The 25,957-nt window shown below is 38.8% G+C and overlaps 1 protein-coding gene across 1 annotated transcript in view; it reads right to left on the bottom strand.

Annotated features, from left to right (window-relative positions):
• SGMS1 (sphingomyelin synthase 1) overlaps positions 1 to 25,957 on the bottom strand; it is a 152,263-nt gene that overhangs the window by 16,840 nt on the left and 109,466 nt on the right. Inside the window, exons 4-5 of the mRNA XM_011938752.1 lie at positions 20,916 to 21,769; positions 4,639 to 4,756 (exon numbers count right to left, since the gene is read on the bottom strand). Of these exons, the coding sequence (XP_011794142.1) occupies positions 4,639 to 4,756; positions 20,916 to 21,538 (741 nt within the window). The 5' untranslated portion in view covers positions 21,539 to 21,769. The remainder of the gene's footprint in view (positions 1 to 4,638; positions 4,757 to 20,915; positions 21,770 to 25,957) is intronic.

The raw sequence follows: 25,957 nt of genomic DNA, 5'->3' as shown, positions 1-25,957 counted from the left end.
TCTCTCTTCTCAAAGCTTTTCAAATCTAAGGTCACCATGGAGACCACAAAACACGCCCAAACATGCATCTCATTTTACTGTTTAGTCACTATTAGATTAACTCATCTGATTATTAAAATGAGAGTCGAAAACAGTGTATTTCTTCTCTTCTATTAGCATTAGGCTGCCTGTTTATCTGTTTTTGTTTTTGTTTTTGTTTTAATTTTAAGGAGTTTGTTAAAACAGGAAAAACCTTACCGACAGGAAGCTTAGAATACCAAAGAATTCTCAAATATTCTGCCCCTTTTCTAAAAAAACCAGTATCATAAACAGTTGTAACAAGATGAGAAGAGGCTGCTTTCATGATGGAACACATGGTCTTCGGAGCTATGATGAGAGTAACATGGGCTAATCAAGGTATCAAAAACTTGCCAGTCTCCAGTGTAAGCCACGCACATGTATACCACCATGGGATATACCAGAAATTTGCAATCTAGAAACTGAATACATCCACTTCCTTTTTAACTTCCCTTTCCCAGGGGCTTATTATTATTGCAGAAACATTTATGAGAAGCCCACTTTTCCTCACAAACTGATCATCTCAAAGGATGACTATTTCTCTGAGCGATTACATTTTGTGAAGCGTATACTGCCATCGAGTGAATGAACAGTAAGACCAATTTTTAGAATCACTACTGTATACTTGTTGGAACATTTTTCTTAGAAGCTGCATATTTTGAGTACTGGCATTAAGGGAAGTATTAAGTACACTAATTATGGGTTTTAATGGCATAGTGAAAGCTTAAGTTCATATGACTGTATTAAACAGGAAGTCATATTCTAAAGCTCAACTCTCCCCCCTTACAGTTTAGTGATGACTGAGTAACCATCAGAGTATCCACCAAGTGACAGGCCTTAATTGGTGTCTCAAATCATGGAATATCCAATTCTGGAAGCATTGTGCTTTCTGTGTCTTGTCTCCGGGCCTTCTCATCCATATCCACAGCTTTAACCACCATCCAGAATATGATGATTCACAAATACTTATTTTCCAGCCCTGATATTTCCCTCAGCTTTAGACTATATTGCTAACTATCCTCAACACCACCACTTAGACATCTCACAGATACTTTAAACTCTGTGTTTAATCCAAGTCATTAACTCTCGTTTCCTCTATACCATGTCATTATACCAGTGGTAAAATCCAGTCCTTGAAATCTTTCCCTATTCTCATTCCCTGCATGAAATCTACTATCAAGTTGTATTGATTTGGTCTCTTAAATATTGCTCAAGTCTGTTTCTTCCTTTCCATCCATCCTTAGGGCCAGTAGCTTAGCTTGAGGCCCTTATTACAGCATTTTACACATTTACTACGTAAGTTACAAATTTAAACTAACAGATTCTAAGGTGTTTTCCACAAAGGTAGGAACTATATTTATCTTACTCATGCCTCATACTCTAGCACCCAAAGCACAGTAGGTCCTTAATGCATGTTTAGTCAGTTCTCACTGGATGAATAAGAGTCTAGGGATTGAAGCATGATGACAATACCAAGTCCTCTTCTTACTTCTGTATAGCACGTTGCACTGACACAGCCCCTAGAAACTGTCTCCTTTCACACCTATAACTCCTTAAGACAGATTTCAAAAAGCATCATTAGCTCTGCTTTGCCATTTAGGGAGGGAACTGAGGCTCTGAAAAGTTAAATGACTTGCCCAATGCTAGTAAGTGGTTGTGTAAGATTGTCTTAACCTTGACTTCAGTGTTCCTTTTACTATTAGGTAAATTTGTATTTTTACAGGGGCAATAAGTTCCCTCTCCGTACAATGGTTCAGAGATAGATTGAAGATTCAGTGGCGATGATGTTCAGACATCAAATGGAACTTTGGCCTGAGTAACTTTTAATAAGGTTCCTCTCACTTCTGATTCCCTTAGCCCTAGGTATGATTCTAAAGTAGGCAAAGCTGTCCTCTGAGGCTTCTCTCCAGTGTCACCCTTTTCTCTCTTCAGATACTTGTTCTCAGTGGAGGATTCTAGCCCTTGCCTGACCACTTAACTTCTTAAGCTTGATCTGCCATCCAAGAGGCAGCACCAAGCCTTGGAAGCCTGTCCCAATTCTTGTGCCTAGCTTCAGAAATCTTTCTGTTCCACCTGGCAAGTATTCTGTTAACAAGCTTAAATTGAATCTAATTAAGTCTGCAGAGCCAACTTTCTATTCAGAGGAAACATAGAGCAACACAAGTCACTTGACACCACAAACAAACAAACGGATAAATCCAGAAAGTGGGATATCCTATAGGACAATTAATCTAATGTCTACAGGCTACTGGCAGAGGGGAAAGGAAGAAAGGACTGCTCTAGAATTATCGACTTAAAAGACAGAACAAGTAAATGTAATATAAAGATTTTGGACCCTAATTTATACAAACCAACTGTAAAAAAAGGAAAAGCATTTTAAGACAATCATGATATTCCATCAATTTGTAATTGCTGATTTCACAGAATTACTATTAATTTTGTTGAACACCAATAGCATTACGATTTTGTACTAAAATGTCCACAGTTTTTAGATGTATACTAAAGTATGTGGAGGTGAAATGACATTACCTGGGAGTTGCTTTAAATACTTCAAAAAGAAAAAAGAGAGGAAACAAATGTCGCAAATCCTGATAATTATTGAATCTGAGTGTTGGATTTTTGGGAGTTCCTTATACCAGTTGGGATACATGTGAAAATTTTCAGAATAAAAAAGTGTTTTCTAAATCCTTTCTTCCAAGAGTCTTATTCTACAAAATAAGCAATTAGATTTAATGAGTTTTAACTAGTACTTTTTTCTAAGGTGTGCTAATATTTCACCTCCTACTGTTTAAGATTCTAGTTTCCAGAAGATCCTCATAGAATGATGGCCCTAGTTGGGATTTCTGGCAACACAATAAATGAGCAACACGTTTGAGTTTGGCTTTTGTGCACAGTTCCAGCTGCTACTTCTGTGTTTACAAAGAAAACTCACAAGCTATTCTTAGGCAAAGAATCTTGGTTAGATATGTTGATGACTCAAGCTGACTCTGTAAGAACCCATGGCTCACCAAGTATGGGCTTGCCAGCAACTGGTGGAGCTACAGTAGTCCTCAAGAAGAAACAAGTTTAGAACCAGAGTAGGGAGAAAGGCTACATGGTACGGCCCCTCAATACTGGATCCATCTTCAACATGTGCTTGGCCAGAACCTACATCCACCTACCCCTTGGTAGCAAAATTTCCCAATGCACAGACATTTTAAGGAGTGAATTAAACTTAGGTGAATATCCTAAACTGTCAGTTTACTGCTGAGAACATGCTGCTTATCAAGCCAGGCTCCCAGCAAGAGTCCACATCCTTGGATTTTCAATGACAACAAGATATTCCCTATAACCCAGGAGCTACAGGTGAGTGCTTGAGAGCTCTCACAGACAATAAAAACAATGTGAAGCTGGCTTCTTTGGAAGGGCAAAAGAAACCGCAAGAAGGAGAGTGCAGGGAGGCAGGATGGCTGATAGAGAAGAGTGGAATGTTGAGAACATTCCTTTTGTATGACAGCTTTTCTGGAGCTAAGGAAGTAGTGTATAGCCAAAAAAAAAAAAGAAAGAAAAAAGTTAAGTAAGAAATGAGTTATCTCTGTAGGCACATAAAGTTTAGGAAAGAAAGGAGTCACAGGAGACACACAAATTACAGAGATCCAAAATTGCATATGATCAAATTAAAAATCCAGAGTGAATTTTTCAGCTCTCTTTCCAAAGGTTCTATCGAAGAGAACATCTCTTCTGGAAGGAACAGAAGTACAAAGCAATGAGACTGAAAGTGTTTGGCTATTTCACCCACACAGGTGTAATGCAAAGAAATGATCTCAAATACATCAGAAAATATACTATATTTTCTCCCACCAAAAATCAAGGAGAGAAATTAGCCGCTTTTAAAAAAATGCATTAAAGAGCTTTAATGTACATAAATATTTTAACAATAAATACAATCTTCTGCTAGTTATTTCATAGAGTTCCAACGATCACCCTAGTTAAAAATTCTTCCAAGGTAAAAGTTAGGAGGTGAAGAGGGTCATGTGAATCTGATGGAAAGGTAGAGATAATAAGAGAGGGATAAAGTTTATTTTTAAAAAGACTTCTTTGTTACTAGAGAAAATCAATAATGCAAATATATTACCCCAGAGAAAAGTGATCTTATTTGGCTTGGTTGAGGACTGCAAGGAGATAGGAATACATTCTCTTCCTGGCTCTGCTGTAGGGATTAATAGAAGGAAAATGGAAAAAATATCACTTGAAATTGAGCTCTCCCTCTGAGAGACAGGAAGCATATAAAAGCTTCTGGATGCGTGTCAAAGAAATGAGTGATATTTTAAAAATTTGGCAGGAAACCAAGGAACTACACAAAGCTTAACTGCTTCCAACACATAAACTAGACCACATATTTCCTCAGTCGGGAGGCACTGGCAGGGCTTAGAGATTCTGGGAAGGGTGGGGCTGCCTGGCCATATCATTTAGTAACATTCTCAGATGGAGGAGGGACTCCATTGTATTCTGGAGAAATGTTTTCCTGCAACCTCACTCAAAGAACCCCAGGGCAAGACGAGAAACAAACAGAAAGGGAAATTACAGCAAGGAATAGTTTACCTTCGGAGAACAGTTGAAATGCATACCAGGTACTGGGAGTGTAGTTACATACATTGTAATACACCGATACAGGTACAGCGTGCCAACTATGCAGAAAAATCTTCTGCTAATAATAGACCTAGAAAAAGGGAAAAACAGGGCAGATTCTCAGTCAAGAAATTCTGTAGGTTCATTTACTTTAATTTTTCAATGACTCAATAAAAACAAACCCCAGAAACTACTTGAGAGCTTAAAACCAGAATGTTCTAACTATGGCTAATACCAGATTAAGAAAAAGATTTTGAGAACAACGTTGTGGTGCTTTTTAAAAAATATATTAACTGGCCAAAAGCGTTTAAACCTGTTTATATTGCTATTAATTAGGCTTCATGAGGCCTTCAACCTGAGTTGACGTTCAACTGTTGGACATACAAGTGGAGCCCACTGTGATTGGTCAGAACCCACTTAGTATGTGTGGTTAAACATTTAGACAGTATCTTTTCTGTCATCAAAGGAAGATCTTCAGAAAATCAGAATGATATTAGAATGAGAATTTAAAATTTTATGCCATTTAATGGATCAAAGATATTAAACAATTTTAGTTGTATATCCCAGAAACTGATTCTCTGAGGCAACATGATACCAAGAAAGAACCTATGGAAAAACAGCGTTCAACCTCATCCCATTCCCCGACTACCACTGCAGCTTGGGATGCACGATGTACTTCTCTGAATCTCAACTTCCTAAGAAGTAAAATAGGGATAACATTAGAAACAATGTCTGAAAAATTCCTACCATATAGTAGGCACAAATGGTAGGTATCAAATGTATAGATTAAGTGCATGAATACAAATATAAGCAAGAATTAGAAATAGTTTTATTAGTTATTAGGTTCTAACAAAATTATTTGATATATACACATAGGTATGTATCTATTTATATACATATATGTGTATATTGAGTTAGATAACTTCTCCTAATATAAAATTCCACATAAGTTTGTACAACTTAACCTCATTAAAGTTTGGTGTATTCTTGAACAAGAACATTCTTTCCCTCTCTTCCTCTCTCTTGTAGTACCACAGGCCAGAGTCCTGTGGGTAACCCTGTGGGTCTCCTCTTCCTTAACCTTGAGGAGTTCAGATTTTCCTAAACAAGGAAAATTTAGAAACAGTGGGCAGGTGTTCCTCTTAGGATCTTGGCCATTCAATCATTGTAATCATATAGTGTAGCTCGAGTTTTATGCAGGATGGGCACGCCTTCTGAGCTGTGGCAGCCAGAGGAAAATTTGTTTCATGTATATTTTGTTTTAACAAGAGAAACAAAGGTATGTCACTCGTGTAATTAAAAATTAATTTTTAAAAACCATACAATTATATTAGCATTTTATCCACATCTGCACAGCCTATGTATATTACTTAGGTTTTATGAGTAGAATTTGGGTGTTGGTCTCTTTACCTAGATTTGAGAAACTGGGTCAGAATTATTTATGATAGAAGCCATCTTTGCTTATTTTCTCTCAGTCAAGCTGCATATGCCTCCTCCAAAGACATGAATTTATTCAGCATAAAGCTGTCTTGGCAATCTATATGCCTCTAATTTCAAGTAAAATAAAAAGCACAATTAAATAATATAAAGAGGGACAATACTAGAGAAGAATACCAGCCTATAAATATCTTTGCCAAGAACACTAAAAAAGAAATATCAAAGCAAATTTTATATTGTAAGACATAATGGTCATCTTTCTTTAAAAGAAAACACCCTCCTTAGCCATCCTGCTCAAGTGAACAGAAATAATTCTCAATTTCACTTGAACTGTACAAGAAACACTTAAGTCAGCACACTTTCAAGTCTAGATCTGCTGAACTCTTCAGAGAAGAAAAACAAAATTATTGCTTTTGCTAAAGATTACTATCTTAAAATCACTTTGCCTGATGATTTTCTGGCACACAAAAGGTACATATACACACACGCACACCATCCCAATAACTATTTCCATATTTCAAACTTGAGTTACATGTGAGTACCAATGGAAGTGATTTCAGAATTATCTAAAAATCTAAGAATGAGGTATAAAAAGATGAGAAAAGACAAATACATAAAATTGTTTTAATTAAAATATTGAAGGTTCAGTCACATTTACTGTTTGACTTAAAGTGAAAGAGTCAAATGACTTTGAAAACTGAAATTTGACATTTCCATGTGAAATTGTCAACAACAAGGTGACAAGTGAGAAGCGTTTGTTTTTAAGAATTTTCTGCTCTTCGGCATTTAATCTTTTTGAAATTAAGCTTAGGATGTCTTTGGTGTATAATGTTAAACAAGGATTTTCTACAACAAACTTTAACAGAGTATAAAAGTGTTTCAAGAAATTGTATACACTTCTGGGCGTTCACTTCCCTAATCAAAGAATTTCATACACTTAGAATTCTTATTTACTTAAAGGTTTAAAAGTTCAAGATGTGCTTTACAAAAACTCACAAAAGAAATGTTAATGAAATATTGCTAGAAATTAGGCAGATGCCAACAAGAAGATGCATGGCACAATTTTCAAAATCACAACGGTGTTCCCCTTACATGGGATACACCTCTCCTTCCACATTCAAAGGAAGCCAGTTTCCCATCAGCACACACTTGGCAAGGACTATCATCTCAGAGACTTGTGTTTGGTCACGTTTATCTATTTTTCTCCCAGGTGTTAGAGCACTAGGCTCATTATTACTTTTTCTGAGAAAAAAGGAAAATGTATCTGTTCAATTTGATTATAAGGAAATATGAAAAAAAGTGTTAACATTTTATAGATCATTATTAAGACTTACTAGAATAGCATGTTATGTCAAGTACATGCTAGTATTTTATTAAGCTTTTTTATATTCGTAATTTTTTTTTAAATTGCTCAGAACTTGACTAAATACTACCAGCACTAGTGTTTTTGACATTTGGTACAATGATCTAAAATTCTGAAGAAAGGTCAGGCATGGTGGCTTATGCCTGTAATCCCAGTACTTTGGGAGGCTGAGGCAGGTGGATCACTTGAGCCCAGGAGTTCAAGACCAGCCTGGACAACATGACACAACCATGCCTCTATTAAAAAAAGGAAAAAAAAAAATTAGCTGGACATGGTGGCACGTGCCCGTAGTTCCAGCTACTCCGGAGGCTGCAGTGGGAGGATAACTGGAGCCTGGGAGTTAGAGGCTATAGTGAGTTATGACTGTGCCACTGCACTCCAGTCTGGGTGACAGAGTAAGACCTGTCTGTAAATAAATAAATAAACAAAAAGTGGTTAAAAAAAATTACTATAGTGCAAAGTAAAATTAAAATACTAGAAAAAGTTTGTTTTCCCATGAGTTGTCTCTTTCAACTAATCCACAGTAGGAAGACATATACAACTCTTTCAATGCCTAGATCTGGCCTCCTAGCTCTTTCTGGAAACTATTAGCTTTTAGAGATAAATAGGACTTGACAACGGTACAGTGGAACTAAGCAACAATTCAATACTAAGAGGCAATACACAAGGGAGAGCACGTGTAACTAACACAGAATTGGGAGACTCGAATCTCTGGGGCAGTCATGGAAGAGTAATGATTCAGGTCTCTGATCAGTGATTCCAGTTGTAAAACATGAACGGACAGATAATGCATTACTGAGCTGTATCTTTATACAGACGCTAGTTTTACCTTTAACAAAGGCTCACCTGGTGCCCTTGACCACCTAAATTAATTTCCTTAGAAATTAGCTTCCTCATCAGCAAAAGGAAGAAAAAGACATCACTTTCTTATGAATCAGAGAAATGGGTGACAAAAAAACTGGAAAGGCCATGAAATAGCACTAAGAATGAGCATCAGAATAGTCATATTTTTCTTAATATATAAGGTTGAATATGAAATAATTTTGTTTAGAGCCAACGACCACACTACTAAAAAACAAAGTTTCTATTGAGGTATTTCCCCAGGATGGTATTACCAACAGGAATTGTTTTGCCAAAATTCTCCTATATAACAAGCTCTGTGTCACCTACTTCTTAAAACCACCTGGCAATGCATGGATATGATCCTTATTTTACAGATGAGAAAAGTGAGGTTCAGAGTTTAAGCTGAAATATAAACAAAACAAAAATATTCAGGAAACTGCATCACATTGTGTAACATTGTGTAAGAAATCTCAATTTTGAGTATTTATAGCTGAGCCAACATCCTGTCCCATTTCAGCCACATTTCAAAATTTAATGACTATATTAGTAAAGTACTGAAAAAAATTATTCTAGCACACATAGCTATCTAAAATTAAATGTGTCTATTTTTCATTTTTTTTGTAGTCTGTGCCCAGTTAGATTCTCTTATTACCACTTTCCTCATATGTTAAATCAGTCATTCTGAAATGTTGTCCATTTCTCAACACTCTATCTCACCTGAACATCCACAATGACCTTCTTTCCACCTGTTGTCCTTAACACCACTCTAGCCTCCTGCTATGGTCTGAATGCTTGTGTCTCCTTCCCCTCAAATTCCTATGTTGAAACCTAATCACTAGTGATTAGATCACAAGGGCAGGGTCCTCAGGTCTGAATTACTGCCCTTATAAAATAGACCATAGAGAGGTGGGCTCACCCTTCTGTGTGAGGACACAGGGAGAAAGCGCTATTTATGAACCAGGAAATTGGCCCTCACTAGATGCCAATCAGCCTGCACCTTGAGCTTGGACTTCCAGCACCCAGAACACTATAACTCACCCAGTCTACAATATTTTGTTATTGCAGCCCTAACAGACTAAGGTAGCTTCCTAAAATGCATTGTTTAGAACTGCCAGAATCATCTATTTTGAAAGTTAAACAGGTATGTCCCTTAAAGCCTTCCAATGGTTATCAAACTCATTTTAATAAAATCCAAATCTTTTCCCAAGACCCTGAGGCCCTATATCTGGCCACCTCCCTCTAGCCTGCCCTCTGGCCACCCTCCCTGTCATTCTCCAGGCTCTATCTCAGCCCAGTGCCCTTGGTGCTCTTTGAACACAGCTTGCAAAGTCCCTCCTGCCTTGAGTAGGATCTCTGTGCCAGCCATTCTCTCTGCCTGGATTCTGCCTTCTCCTGGGACACTTGCTTGTCACTGACACATTCCATTGAAATGTCATCTCTCAGAAAGGTCCCCTACTCTAAGGAAGCCCCTGCTCCTCTCTATCCCATCCTCCTATTTTAATTTCTTTACAGCCCTCCTGAAAACATTCTGCACCCCTACATTCCCATGTTCTGTGGAAGCCAACTCCAAAGAAATTCTAAAATCTGTTTTCCTTAATTCCTCGCTACCAGCACCTGGATTCCCTGGATTGTGACAACTCCCCTCACAGGTTTCTTCAAATACCTTCAACATGACACCTCCTTCTTTTTTGAAGTTTTTTTTTTTTTTGGTGAGACAGGATCTTGCTCTGTCATCCAGGCTGGAGTGTAGTGGCATGATCATGGCTCACTGCAGCCTCAATCTCCCAGGCTCAAGCAATCCTCCTGCCTCAGCCTCCCGAGTATCTGGGACCACAGGTGCAGGCCACCATGGCCAGCTAATTTTTTTAAAAATTTTTCTGTAGACACAGGGTCCTTCCATATTGCCCAGGCTGGTATTGCATTTCTGGGCTCAAATGATCCTCCTGCCTCTACCTCCTCTGTCTTCTCGTAGATGTGAATCCCATTGCCAGGGGCAAAAAGAGCCACTCATTGTTCCCTAAACACAAACTCAATTTCTTGTTTTTGCCTGCCAGTCTCTTTCTCTGGCCTCTCACATGATTATCTCTGCTATAATCCTATGCATCTACCTCATGGCTTCCAGATGTCCCCAGCTGGACAGAGCCACTTCATCCTCCCAATTCCTTCAAATTTTGTTTCTACTGTATGGTATTTTTTAATAGTGAGACAGGCATCACCATTACCAACAAAGGTAACATCTCATCCCTTTGTGAGAAGATGCTCTTCAGAAGACCTGTGCTTTCTTGTCTTTTAGTTCCAGGGAGACTTATGATGGTACCTGTAATACGACGGCAGTACCAGCAACACTATACAGCTTTGTGCTCTAGAGTTTTACTTCTTATTCTCTCTGAAGTCCTTTTCTACTTCTTCCTACAAATATTTGTTGCTTAAACCCTTTTATATATCTGCCAGAAATACTCTGCCCTGATGCTGTCCCTTCACTCTGCATCCTTTCTGCATTCATATTTTAATTCAAAACACTTGCTGAGATTGCTCCGTTATCCAACCAGAACTGCAAACCCCTAGAGATTGGGGCCTGTGAGTTCTGTATGCTTCTCTCTTCTTTCTAGTCTCATTGTCCTCTAAGGCCTTTCCACCCGTCACAGCCTCAGGTATCTCAATGGCCACAGACTCCATTTAGGAAAACCCAGGGCTTAATACAGTACTTTTGAAGAGAAAATTCTAAGGAAACGTTAGTAAAACAAATGAAAGAACAAGACTAAACATGGTAGAACAAACAAAATAATCAAAATAAATGCTTGCTTGGGAGATTTAGAACTCATTTAATAATTCTTAGGTACCCATACAGGGTAGATGGCACAGTTCATGAATCAGGAAAATGAGACATACCTATGCACCAGTCCAGAAATGTGTCTGTACATACACTATGCGTTTTTGCTTTTTAAAATCCAACTCAAAGAAAATTCACACCTTTGCTATTAATTATTTTAACAACATTCCTGTTTAGCATATGCCATTATTCCATTTTACAGAAGGAGAAATTAACGTATGAAGATTTTAAGTACTAGCCTAGGGCCAGAGAGTAAGTCAATGAGAGTCACTACAAAACCTAGGTCTTTCTAGACTTTGAATCAGCTGCTCTTTTCGCTAATGAAATTAAAATGTTACTTCCAGAGTTATATACAGGTTGTAACAGGAAGTAAAGAAAAAAATGCTAACCTATAAGACATGAACAAAAACATCAATACTATCTACTTGAGACAGTTATGTAGAATTAAAATCAAGTATCCTCCAGAAACTGCTAAATAAAACTGTAAACAAAAGGTGTTATATTCCTGTGTTGGTGTTTTAGGCTATCAACAAAAATAATATATGTATGTATGTGTACGTATATGTGTGTATACATTAGTGTATATATACATAGAATACAAATGTGTATATGCATACATGTGTGTTTGTGTGTGTGTGTATACACACCCAGATCTCTCCTCATTCCTTCCCATCATCAAAACTTATCCACCTTGAATCACATTGTTAGGGGCTTGCTTAGTCACAGCCAGCAGAACTGAACAATTAATGTTTACTCTTGGCCTAAGGGATTATCCTTAAAAGTAACACTTATTTTAACAGGGGGTTTCTGAAAACATAACAGACACATCACCAGCAGTCACTAACATTTATTGAATTCTAGGCACAGTAACTAGCATGTGCAACACTTAACAAATTTTAGTGTCTATTAAAATTCACATAATGAATATACATGTGCTATTCTATGTATGGGAATGTGTTCTAGTGAAAGAGGCAGACAATACACAGGTAAAGAAATAAGTAAAACACAGAGCATGTTAGATAAGTGCTAAAGAGGAAAACCAAGTAAGAGTCTCATTAGGGGAAGGGAGGCTAGGATTGGGGGTTAAGTTGGTCAGAGAAGGTCTACCTCTGTATGATGGGTCAACCAGGAGGTTGTGGGAGAAAATTCCAGAGGCTTGTGTGTGTCAGTGTTTGTTGATCATCAAGGGAGTACAGGGCATGAGGCCATGAGGTCTGGGAGGACCTCTTAGGTCACCATATGAGGACACTGGCTTTAATGCCCTATGAGGTGGAAGAAGAGAAATGCACTTTGACTTACTCTGTCTGCCAAGTTAAAAGCCCATTAAAAGGAAGCAAGACCAGGTAATAACCTAGGTAAGAGATGAAGGTGGTTAGACCTATGGCAGCAATAGATAGAAGTGGTGAGGAAGGTCAGAGGATCACTTGAGCCCAGTAGTTCCAGGCCACAGTGAGCTGTGAGCTATGATCATGCCACTGCCCTCCACCCTGGGGGATGAAGTGAGATCTCATCTCAAAAACAAAACAAAACCCAACACATTTGGGCTGAGCACTGGGAGGAACAGAAATGCCACTGGTGGGCTTGGGAACCAGGAAGATGCCAAGTACTCTGTCAAGTGCTTTGTGCATATCATCTCGTTCAATCCTCAAAACAGCATTACAGAAACCATAATTCTCATTTTGTAGGTAAGGAAACAATGCTACTACAATAGTCAAGTAACTTGGCCAAAGTCACGCAGTCAGCAGGGATCTAAATCAAGAATGACCTTCCAGCGTAAGACTGAGGATAACCACATGCTTCACCACCACAGCCACAGCACTGACAGGCTGGTGGGACTGACAGGATGTGGTGACTTCTAAATCAGATCATGAGTAATTAGCCAGACATCCATGATGGTTTGCTGAGAGGGAGAAAACAGACAATCCCTGGGCATGCTATAAAAGAGAAGGCCAAAATGACACCACTTAAAAATACACGTGTACACACATTACTCATTTATGAGCACATGCAGAAAAATATCAAAAGTTACATGAACCCAAATATGAGCATTATTTATCTCAGGTGAGATGGTAAGTTGGTTTGTCTTTTTGTTTATCCTTATCCTCTAATCTGCCTACAAGTCAAATAGATGGGATTACTAAATTTAGAGAAAAATCTACAATTTCCCTATAATTCCTATGGCTCAGTCCAGTATTTAGGTCATGGGACCTAAAATTGTAAAAATTAGAAAAGGTAGAAGCAAAGAAGACCACCAGTTCACTAACATGAGAATGAGACACGAGGCACAATCTGGGACTGAGTCCATCATTGAGCCTCTAGAGTGTCCTTTCCTACTCCAAAAAAATGCCCTCGGTAAACAAAAAGAAGACAGAGGAGGCATAGCAAGGCCTGCAAGAGGCTAGGAGATCCAGATGATCTGGGAAGAGAAGGGATCACAGAAGGTCCCCAGGAAAGGAAAGAAAATAGGATCTCAGCTCAGGCTCTGAGTCTAGATAGATAATAGGTCAGAATCAAGGGAGGAGAGAAAATGTACTAGAAACAGAAAGAAAAAGAATAAGGTTCGGCATGCCTAGTCAGTGGTCTTAAGTGCAGAAATGTGACTGAAGTTGGTAGCAAAGGAAGCTTTATCAGATTAGTAGTGTGGAGGGCCCACACTTAGGAGGTTCCAGAGCTACGACAGAGCTAAGGGCATTTTCTACAGTCCACAGGGAATTGCAAAAATGGACGGCTATCAGAGTTGGCAGATCCATCCTGAAACACATGTACGTCTCCCAGATGGAACCCAACACATAAAATTAATAATTTAAAAACTGAACTCATTTGTTTTTATTCTATCTGTCCCATGCACGTGGCATCTACGACACTAAATCTGTTAAAAAAAAAAAACACAAAAAAATACATCTCCAGAGGACAGGTGCCTATAATACCAGGAAATTTACAGACTGGATGCATATTGAAGAGCCTTCAATGCCCAAAATATGCCACTGTACGATGCTGAGCAAGTCAATAGCTTCTCCAAGTCTCAATTTTCTTCACTGAGAGAGGAGAATAACACTACTTGTTTTAAGGGTTGATTGTATCAAATGATACAATACACATTAATGCTTATTACTCTAAAATCAGTTGGTTTGGAACTTGCCTCTTGAATAGGATAATAATTTTTGAGAACATGGATTAAAAGGAACAGAACAAAACAGATTTTGAGTAAGCACATAATTGATGCAGCTACATGTGTGGAGGGAATAGAAAGGAGGGAAAGAGGTAATCCCTGAGCACTTACCTTGCTTTACTGCTGGAGAGAACTATTGCAGCTTATCAGGGAATTAAATAATGGGTAAGTATCCAAAAAAGCACCCGTAATATGAGGGAATTTTATCCTCATGAGTTTCATACATGGACGGAGTTTAGACAACACATTTTCAAAACTGAGATGTCACTCTGAGAACAAATATTTCCCAGAATATAACCCCCATTCAACTGTTTTGCTAGCTGCTATATCCCTAGCACATAGTCTCCAATAATTTTTGGTAAACAACTAAACATAAAAATGTTCTGAAGTTCCAATAAAGACTACCATTACGACCTACAGTATAGGGCTAATATATAATAAAGTGAAATGACCTTAAGAAAAGGCTCTTCTGGAACTCAGAAAATAAATTCTATTGAATAGAAACCCCCTACTCTCCCCCACTTCATATCAAATGCTCTTTGTATCAAACGCTTTTAAGAACTTCAATCACAACCATTGAAGACATAAAACAAGAGAAAAATTGTTGACAGTATCTGTGGGTCATAAACTACCTTTGGGAACAGAAGAGGAGTTAAGTACTTTGATTCAATCAACTTAATAAAGAAACTCTGATGGAATTAAAATAGGGTAAAATGAAAGATAAATGTTAGTGGAGAATCTAGTCTATTGAATAAAACACAAACCAAAAACAATCAGATTAGCATCTGACAAAAGTAACTGCCAATCAGTACAAAGATTATGTCCTTGGAAATTAGATTCCATTCACAGAAGAGAGGAAAATGCTATAGATAAAATCTTTTATGTTGGCAGATACCCACTTAACAAATAAGGCCCCACAAAGGTTTAGCAAAGATTAAAATACAAAAAAAAAAAAAAAAAAGAAAAGAAAAGTCTTCCCCAAAGTGACCTCCAAACATTAAATACAGAATGCTAGTAAACTTCTAAAAATGCATCCTAGTTCTCTCAGCATACAATCCCAGAAAAGCCACACGGGAAAGTTGCACCTGTTCCTTCCTGCAGGATTAACAAAGCCCCTAGAAACAGTTCTAAAACTTGATGTCATGGCAGGTCCCAAGCAGGATCTGCGGTCATCATTTTTCTTCTTTACTTCCTTCCCTTTTGGCATGGGACCAATTTTCAGAGAAAATTGTCACCCACTAAGTGACCATTTCCATTTCACCAGCCTCACTACAAATCAATGCAACTGTTTATGCTAGAATGTTTTACCACTGAGTTCTCTCTACCCCTGACCCCAACCCATAACCCAGCTGTCCAATGGTTTCTTTTCTTTCTTCAAATCTTTTCACCACCAACCGACTAATATACCCTGTGACATTTAATTTCTCCTTATGCAACTGTCTAATGCTATTCCTTTTAGGCAAATGTCTGACCCAAAAGAAGCTATGGTAGAAAACACATATCAAGACACACACCTGACTTGACTTTGCTCTGAAATAAAATATATTCAAACAAAGTTGGAGATTTCCGCAAATTAGTAAATGCTATTTCCCCACTAAATTCCATATACAAATCAGGGATTCACAGAGACCCCCAAAAACCTCATATGAGAAAGATACTGCAACAGGAGTCAGCCCTGTCATTATAAAAGATGAGACGCTCTAAGTGTCACAGCTTCTAGAAAGAGTTCAGCCCTTCTACAAAATTTATTCACTAAACAAATGTTAACTGAATCTAAGTCGTGATCATCTTCTACCTGGACTACTGCAATGACTTTTTTTTTTTTTTTTTTTTGAGAGTTTCACTCTTGTTGCCCAGGTTGGAGTGCAATGGCATGAGCTCAGGTTACTGCAACCTCCACCCCCTGGGTTTAAGCGATTCTCCTGCCTCAGCCTCCCGAGTAGCTGGGATTACAGGCATGTGTCATCACACTGGCTAATTTTGTATTTTTAGTAGAGATGGGGTTTTTCCACGTTGGTGAGGCTGGTCTCGAACTCCTGACCTCAGGTGATCCGCTTGCCTCCACCTCCCAAAGTGCTGGGATTAGAGGTGTGAGCCACCACACCCAGCCTGCAATGGCATCTCAACCAGTCCCCCTGCTTCAACTCTTGCTTCCCTAGTCTCTGTAATGCAGCCACATTCTTTTAAACGCCAGTTTCATTCTTTTAAAACACCAGGTTTTTCGTATCCTTCTCCCCTAATGACTTACTGCCACACTTGAAATAAAACCCCAACTCCTCATTCATCCACAGTCCACAAGGCTAACACCTCACTGACCTCCTGCATCAGGCTTCTCTCCCAGCTAACTCAGCCACATGGGCCCTTGACCATTCCTCAGGTTAAGTGTCAGAACTCTGTACTTTCTGTGTCTCCTGCATCAACTACTCTTCCCCAAACACATGCATGGTATTGTCTCATTTAATTCAGATGTCTGCTCAACCATCATCTAATCAGAGGACTCTGCTTTCCGATCAGTCTAAAATACCAGCCTCTCCCCACTCTCTCCAACACTCGCTAGCCCTTTGTACTGCTTTATTTTTCTCCATCACACTAGCCAATATCATGTATTCATTCACTGCCTCCCTTACACTGGCCAGAATATAAGCTTCATGAAAGCACTGGGATCCTTTGCTCAGTGCAGCATCCCCAGGGCCTGTCAGTGCCTGGAATATGGTATACTGCTCAATAAATACTAGATGAATGAATGAATGAATGAATTTTAGGTGAGCACTTTCTATGTGCTAGGCACTGGGATAGAAAGGTGAACGATGAATAGAATCTAGTTTCTCCCCTTGAGGAACTTACAATTTAGCAATGAAGGAGACATATATACAACTAATAGAATGAAATGTGATATGGGCTTAACGTGTTTGAGGAAACCTGTGGAGTGGAGTAGCTAGAGATAAGGCAGGAGAGATTGGGACCAGATGCTGAGGGCCCTTGAGCTTCAGGCTAAGGAGCTGTTTCTCCATCTGGGCTCCCATTATGGAGTTCTAAACAGAAATGGAAAGAAGAGATGGATCTAAAATTAGAACCGAAAGAACTTAGGGACTATCTGGATAAAAGGAACTGAGGAGTTCTAGGTTTCTAGGAAATGCCACTGGTCAAATAGAAGGAAGAAAAAGTTGGAAGAAAAATATAGTAAATCTGGTTTTATGCAAGTTGAGTTTGAGGAACCTATGACCACCACACTAAGTCATAATTTCTCTGGTGACTTGGAAACTCTATAGTCCTGCTCCTTGGCTAAGAAAGCCACTTTTTCAGGTGTTCACCATGTCCCAGTAGAGCTGAACCACACGTGTCACACATAGGTGCCACTGTGTTAGCCATGATTTAGTCATGCATGAAAAATCCTTACATCTTCAGCCTTCATCAAATCTGTAAGTTTAATATGTTCTTTATCATGCTTTCTTAAAACAAGGGATACCTGTTTTGCAGTGAAGTCTGACACAAATGCAGAGATTTCCCAGGATTTTTTCCTAGTCAGTGGCTTGAAAGTCCAATTCTAAATGGGGAGACAACATTATTTACAATTTTAAAAACCAAAAAAGTTCTCAAGGACAGGCATTATTGTTGCTTTCTATTTTGAGAGGTCATGGAAATCCCATGTGGATTTATGTGTGTGTATATATATATATATAAACATATACTCATACAGATATGCAGGGGAGACATTAAGAATGAAAGGAAGAAAAAATTTAAGTACAAAAAAATCAAAACCTATGTTTAATAGTAAAGGACAATTGTTTACAACTTAAAGATAGAACCAAATGTCACAATGTCACAAATTCAAGATTAAGATTTTCCAGCACCTCAAACATTTGGTTAAAGGGTTTGTTGTTGGGATTTTTTGGCCAAATTCCAGTGATCTCATTTCTTAAGTGATCCTCCATAGTTTCATCCCATGATTCTTTTCTAAAAAGTAGAAGATACTGAAATAAGAAGGAAGGACTGATTTTTTAAGGGATCCAGGACTTTTAAAATCAAAGTAGAAATATCCTGTTGGGAATTACTGGCCAAATAGGCTTAATTTGGAGAAGTCGTATAAAACAAGCTCCTAAGTGGCACACCTCCTAGTGGAGATTGGGGATGGGGTCAACACTCAGAAGAGTCAAGTACAAAAAGAGGGAGAAGTTAACTCTCTGCTAAGAATATCCCATAAACAGAAGGATCAATTTCTCCGAAATGCCAGATAAATAAAACAGCTATATTGCAATAACCAAATAACTAGAAACAAAGGGTTCCTCTGACACTACAAAAGATTTTAACCTTCTCTATGAGAGCCAGGAAAAGGTAGTTTATCCATCTTCACTGCTTGATATGTCATCTGTATCTATCTTTCTTCCTACCTCCTACCTCCTACCTGTCTGGTGGGCCAAATACACTGAAGTGAGGTCACAAAGAGAGAGACAGGAAAACAGCAATAGACCCCAGTAGAAGGACAGGGTGGATGATGCTTAGGATGATCATGACAACTCTGCTTTCATTTCCCACATCCCTATCCCACCAGAGGTGAAAATCAGAAAGGACTTAGTTGGATGCATTCTGGACACAAACGCCCTGAAGCTAATAAAATTCGAATATAATTGGCCCATCCAATTATGTTAGAATCAAATAAAATGTAGTTGTATATGACAACAGAAATCATCTAGACTGAGACGCCATTATTTTGTGAGAGAAACAAGGCTCCTGAGATGTAAGGATCCACCCAAACCACTCAGCAAGTTGGACATACCTGAGGCCAGATCCCAGGCTGCTTGCATTCCAGCACTGAGTTAATTTTGTCAAATCAACTGGTTTCTTGCTTTGAGCAATTTAAATATATAAATGACTACAGTATTGGCAATAAGTACCAGGAAAACACAAAATCATAAAGCTTAAAGAGAAACAGATTTGAGGAAAACTCCCTGTTGGGAAAATTGTAATTATTAATATACTTCAAGAAAATTAGTTTTACGGTTAAGAGGATACTTTATAAGAATAAAATTACTTAAAAGTCACAGTTCTGTGAAAGATTCAGATTTGTAACTGTTAAGACTTACTCAAAGTTATATTCTGGGGCAGTAAATTATTTGCTTGAATATAAAAATTTTGATGAAAAACTGGAAAAGGAGCAAACTTACAAAAACAGAACAACGAACATCAGGAAAACCCAGGAAGCATAATTTGAGTTGACCTTGCTTTGCACAGTACTGGCATTTTGTTCCAATGGGATTTTAGGAAAAAACTTTAAAAGTCAAAAAGGCAAAAGCAGAACTAAAGTTTGGCAGCAAAAATAATGCACTTAATAAACTCCAAGTATCTTGTATTTCTAAAGCCTATTCCTATTTATTAGCCTCTTAAAACTAAAGGAACAACAACAACAAAAAGGTCTTCCACCAAATTAAATGCAGCCCAGACCATCAATTCTATTTCAGATTCAGCTTGAACTCTAGGACTGTCAGTCCATCTGTAAATAAACACTGATCAGTTAAATGGCTTGCTTTATACCAGTTAAGACCATCCATTCCTGGGAAAGTGTCAGGAACTGCTTTTATTTCAATTTGCAGGTATATAATTTATTAGGTTAAAAAAAAAGAGTCCTTATAAAACATACTAGGAAAAACCTTATCATTTCTGTCAAAGAACATTCACCATGAACTCTCGGTGTGCATTTTGTTTTCTTGCTGTAAGATGAATTCCTTAATATTTAACCACGTGGTGGATCATGAAACACAGTCCACCGGACAGAAACTCAGCTCTTTAACAAACCAATTTCCAACCCTCATTCATGGAAACCATAAGGTGTTCCTTTAACTAAGGAGAAAATCAAACATCAACGAAGGGACAATGTAGGCAACCCGAGTAAATAGCCTGTCTGAGGGTGTCCATGCTGAGTTTACAGCTTCCGATGTGAAAGCCACCTTGGATATACCTGAAACTTAGTGGGAGTTGCCTACTTAACACTCTGAGAAATTTGAATGGAACAATCACATGTTGCTTTAAGTAGCAGTAGTAGAAGGTGGGAGTCCATTTAGGTCCATCCACAACCCACCTACCCAAAGTCATACCCTGAGGGTATTGTTTTCCCAACAACCCAAGCCACTCTGGAAGAGGTGTTCTGAATTCTGTGTGAAACCTCTTTAAATACATATTGCTAAGGCTCCAGATATCTGACTCTGTGTGGGAAAAGCTATGCAGCCAATTTATAGTGCTTAGGCCAACTGTCGCTTTATTTAACGGGTTAGTAACACCAACCAAGACTAGGTGGTTGATCTGTTGTTCAATAGCCTGTACTGTCTGAAGATGTCTGAGAGTTTTCTTTCTTATCAAGTGAAAACAGAGCATCATCTCTAACAGTCTGATTCATCATTCTGTATGAATCTTGCACAAAACAGGCAACGAGCAGCATTTTCTTTTAAAGCTTCCAGACAGTAAGTTAGTCCAACAGGGTATGTGTTTAAAAAAGAAAAAAAAAATTAGTATGTTTTGATCCCAACAAGTTGATAAATTTCATTTATAAATAATAATTAGATGTTTGGAGTGCAAATCCCATAATCATTGAATCTTAGAGCTTTTACTTGACTTACTTGTATTTTAAGAGCAGCCACTGAATTAACCAGAGTCCTACAAGGATCATGCCATTAATTTCACAAATAGAAAAGGCCCACTGCACCCGGTTAAAATGGTCAAAAAATGTGTCCGGTAGTGGAGGCTGCACCTCCTTAGGAGGTACTCGTTCATGGACGACCGAGATCATCACTGTGGTGAGAACAAAACAGGAAAGTGCGTAAAGAAAGGCCAGAAAAGTCTTGCCCCACTCCATGGGGTACTGAGAGCGCTCCAGTTCTGGCATGGGGATCTTTATCATCTCTTTCCTATACCCATTTGGCATCCCGTTGGGTTTAATCTTGATGCTGAAGCTGCCATCGGGGGTGGGGATGTCTACGCCAATGTTGAGGTGCCCATTGGCATGACCATTCTTGTGTGCTTCCAAATGGTGCTCCATTTTCAGGGTTTCTATCATGTCCAGGAGCCGCTGCCCGTTGTCAGAGGAGACTCGGCACAAGGGGGGTTTTTTGAAATCCTCTTGGGTTAGGTTGATCAAGTCCTGGCCTGTGAAATGCTCCAGAGGCTCACAGTATTCTGGCATAGCATTCTCCAGCAGCCAGTCTGCCACCTTCTTGGGTGACCAATAAACCACTTCCTTCATTGTACTGGCAGACAGCAGGCAGTCCCCAGCTCACTCTTGGCAGGTCAGCAGTCACTGTTCCGACAGGGCAGGACACTGTCCTGCCTTGGCTCATTCATCCTGTGGGGCCTCATGAGCAGAGACTTGTTTGGCAAGATGGTCAGGGCAGTTTTTAAACACCTCATGTAGCCGTCCAGGGTTCCTGAGCGCCCAAGCATTAATTCACCTCATTTCTGAGCAGGATTCTTCCTTCTGTGAAAGCAAGAGAAGATATCAAGATACTGTACTTCCAAATTACTCCTCTCGAAATGCAAAGCCTTATATACATAAGGAAAGTAGAAAACCAGTTATTGGTAAACTTAATAATTTTCAAACGTATTCATTTCAGGGACCACTGATTTCCTGGTTATTAGTCTTTTGTGACACACATTAAATTGGATCTGAAAATGGATGTTGTCAAAGGAGACATATTTTATATAATTTCCAATGGTCTACTCTCTAAGAAGCAATTTGGCAGTACTTTGGACACTTTTCAACCTGGTCAAGAGACCAGATATTCTCTTTGTCCTTACATGCTTCCTAATTTAAAAGAATAAAACATATTTGCTTACCCCACCTCGTGAAGAATGTTTAAAAATGTACATAACATACAGCAACTCATAGAATTGCTGAGCTTCAAAATCAACTGGTTTAATTCTTTTTCCAAAAAACAAAAAAAAATATCAGTGAGTCCCCTTTTCCGTATGTGCTTAGGTCCCAAATGTATAAAAGATCTACAAATGCCACTGCTTGGGTTGAAGCACAGGTGAAGGGCCAAGGTCCTGACGGCTCTGTTGATCTTTCTTAATCTCAGCCCCTCTCAGGTTCTGTGGGACCCCACGGTTTAAAAATAAAGGATCTGGTCCAACTTCTTCATTTACAAATGAAGAATCTGAGTTCTAGAAATGTCAAGAAACCTGCCCAAGGCCAAGTGGCAGTCGGCATAGAAGAGTTACAAGTTAAGTTTCTGAGTTCTAGTTCAGTGGATGTACTTATTAAAATATTTTACTATGTGAAAATAACCAAATGCATATCTGTAGGGAAGATTCTAAAGTAGGATTCAAAATTTTATAAATTTGTGCATAAATAGAAACATACATGTATAATGTGTATATATAATACATATAACTGTAATTATGGCTAACTATGGTACACAGGCTGAGAATCCCTAATGCTAAAATTCAAAATCCAAAATGCTCCAAAATCCTAAACTTTTTGAGAACTGACATGATACTCAAAGAAAATGCTCATTGGAACATTTCAGATTTTTGGATTGGGATGCTCAACTGAGTACATTCTGGAAATATTCCATAGTATCCCCAAGATTGAAATCCAAAACACTTCTGGTTCCAAGCATTTTGGATAAGGGATACTCAACTTACATAATATTGTATAAAACAACTGGAAAGAAATATATCACATATTAACTGGAGTTATACTTAATGATGGTTCTGTAGGTATTTTCTACTGTTCTCCACCTATTTTTCTCTAATAAGCATATATTACTTTTATAACAATCATACAAAATGAAAAACAAAAAAAGTTAAAAATAAAAGACCTTAACAAACTCCTTAACAAAGCATAATAATAGCTAATGAAATGTGGCCTTTGGCAGAAGATGGACCACAGTTTGACTCTCAGCATCTCCCATACATAATCCATTATGTGAGTTTCGGCTTATTCACCTCTAAAATGAATAATCAAGTATTTCCTTCACAGGGTTGTTGTTGATATTTAAGAAATCATATCTGAAAGTTCATGAAACATAACCTAGCTCTAAAAGCAGTGATTTTCAAATGGGTATGTGGGTACCCATATCCTTTTGTTTTTCTTCCTCAAATTATCTGTCATATCCAGTAGCCACTGTCCACTATATGAAAAAAAACTCTATCTACCAGTGGGCTAATTTTTTTTTCCTCAAATGATGACTGTTGCAAAGATCTGGAGATTTAAGGGCTTGAAATGCTATTTCCCTGAGTATGTTTCTGTGAAATAGTAGTCTGATAAAATCGTCCAAGCTTTTAAAAAAAATATAGCTAAATAAGCCTAGGAATGCATACTGTAATCTCTCCTGGGGACAGCAGTATGCATTAGGATGTTAAAAGCTCCAGGAAATCTTCCAATTAAGAATCTATTTTGAGAAAAGATTTTTCAAGCTGACTTCATCAAGGCTATCCTACTCCTTGCCCCTTTTCCTACAGGACTCATTTCTACTGAATCCCAAAATCTTTTGCTTGTCAGGGGGAGACAGGGTCTTACTCTACTGCCCAGGCTGGAGTGCTGTGGTGCAATCATGGCTCACTGCAACCTCTACCTCCTGGGCTCAAGTGATTCTCCCAACTCAGCCTCGCAGAAGCTGGGACCACAGGTGCATGCCACTGTATCTGGCTAATTTTTAAAATATTTGTAGAGATGTGTCTGGGTGGGGGCTCACTGTGATGCTTGGGCTGGCCCATATCCTACTTTAGAAAGAATTCCATCTTATTCTGGGAGTCCCAATCTTACTCTGAGAGTCCACTCTCAGTTTTTCAGTCCATTTAACAACCAATCAAGTGGCAATAACAGCTTTTAAAGATAGTCCAGACTTTGCAAACAAACTGGGTGTTCCCTTCACAGAACTTTCCCTGTCACACCTTCCTGTGACTAAGTGTCTGTCTAGACTCCCCTAAGAGCCTATGAGTGAATGTGAAGTAGTTACAATGTTAAGTACCCATAGATCTACATGCCCAGGGCTCAGAAGGTGCTCAATCAATGTCTGCTCAGTATCTTCAAAAATATTCCTTAGACCTAGTAACGTGTAGATGGCTTAATGGAAAACAAACCTGCTGAAAATACCACTGACGATGAAAATGGCTGTAAAACAATTTGGATGCGCAAGGAGATTAAGATGGGCATTCTCCAGAGAAATGTAAAACCAAAGTACATCTCTGACCACTTAAAAACCACCGTAAAGAACGTCAGTTGCCACCGGTACTGCCCAGAGAGTGTCGAGAAGACATGCACACCAAACAGGAGTTCTGGCAGAAGGTCAGGAAGAAAAGGGGACCTCCTTGGCCTCAGACCCAAGGCCTTCCCTCAAACCCTCTCCAGCAGTTAGGAAAACAGCCAAAGAAATCCTCAACATCTTGAAATGGGTATGAAAACGCTAAAGAAATATTCTCAGTGGAGTGTTGAGGCCCAAGGGAGATGAACAAAGTCTTTTCACCTAGGTTCTTCATTTCCCCCTTGCCCAGCACAGGAAGTCAGCCAAGATAGGAAACTCCCTGAGAACCATAGGGACCAGACACAAGCCAAAGTGTTATTTCAGTTCTCTCTGATAGGAGGAAGAGTCACATAATCTCTCAAGAGATAATCAACATTTTAAGAAATATTTATTTATTTATTATTTTACTTTAAGTTCTGGGATACATGTGCTGAACATGCAGGTTTGTTACCTAGGTATACATGTGCCATGGTGGTTTGCTGCACCCATCAACCCATCATCTAGGTTTTAAGCCCCTCATGCATTAGGTGTTTGTCCTAATGCTTACCCTCCCCTTCCCCCCTACCCTATGACAGGCCCCAGTGTGTAATGTTCTCCTCTCTGTGTCCAGCTCCCACTTATGAGTGAGAACATGTGGTTGTGGTTTTCTGTTCCTGTGTTACTTTGCTGAGGATGATGGGTTCCAACTTCACAAACCCACAGCCAATATCATACTGAAAGGGCAAATGCTGGAAGCATTCCCTTTGAAAACTGGCACAAGACAAGGATGCCCTCTCTCACCACTCCCATTCAACACAGTATTGGAAGTTCTGGCCAGGGCAATCAGGCAAGAGAAAGAAATAAAGTGCATTCAAATAGGAAGAGAGGAAGTCAAATTGTCTCTGTTTGTAGATGACATGATTGCATATTTAGAAAACCCTATCATCTCAGCCCCAAAATTCCTTAAGCTGATAAGCAACTTCAGCAGTCTCAGGATACAAAATCGAAGTGCAAAAATTACAAGCATTCCTATACACCGATAACAGACAAGCAGAAAGCCAAATCATGAGTGAACTCTCATTCACAATTGCTAAAAAGAAAATAAAATACCTAGGAATTCAACTTACAAGGGATGTGAAGGACCTCTTCAAGGAGAACTACAAACCACTGCTCAAGGAAATAAGAGAGGATACAAACAAATGGGAAAACATCCCATGCTCATGGATAGGAAGAATCAGTATCATGAAAATGGCCATACTGCCCAAAGTAATTGATAGATCCAATGCTATTCCCATCAAGCTACCACTGACTCTCTTCAAAGAACTAGAGAAACCTACTTCAAATTTCATACGGCACTGAAGAAGAGCCCGTAAAGCCAAGACAATCCTAAGCAAAAAGAACAAAGCTGGAGGCATCATGTTACCTGACTTCAAACTATA

Source organism: Colobus angolensis, unplaced genomic scaffold (genome assembly GCF_000951035.1).
Source record: "Colobus angolensis palliatus isolate OR3802 unplaced genomic scaffold, Cang.pa_1.0 Scaffold177, whole genome shotgun sequence".
Lineage (NCBI taxonomy): Eukaryota > Metazoa > Chordata > Mammalia > Primates > Cercopithecidae > Colobus > Colobus angolensis.
Note: the sequence above shows the minus strand (reverse complement) of the source record. Positions and strands in the feature narration are given on the sequence as shown.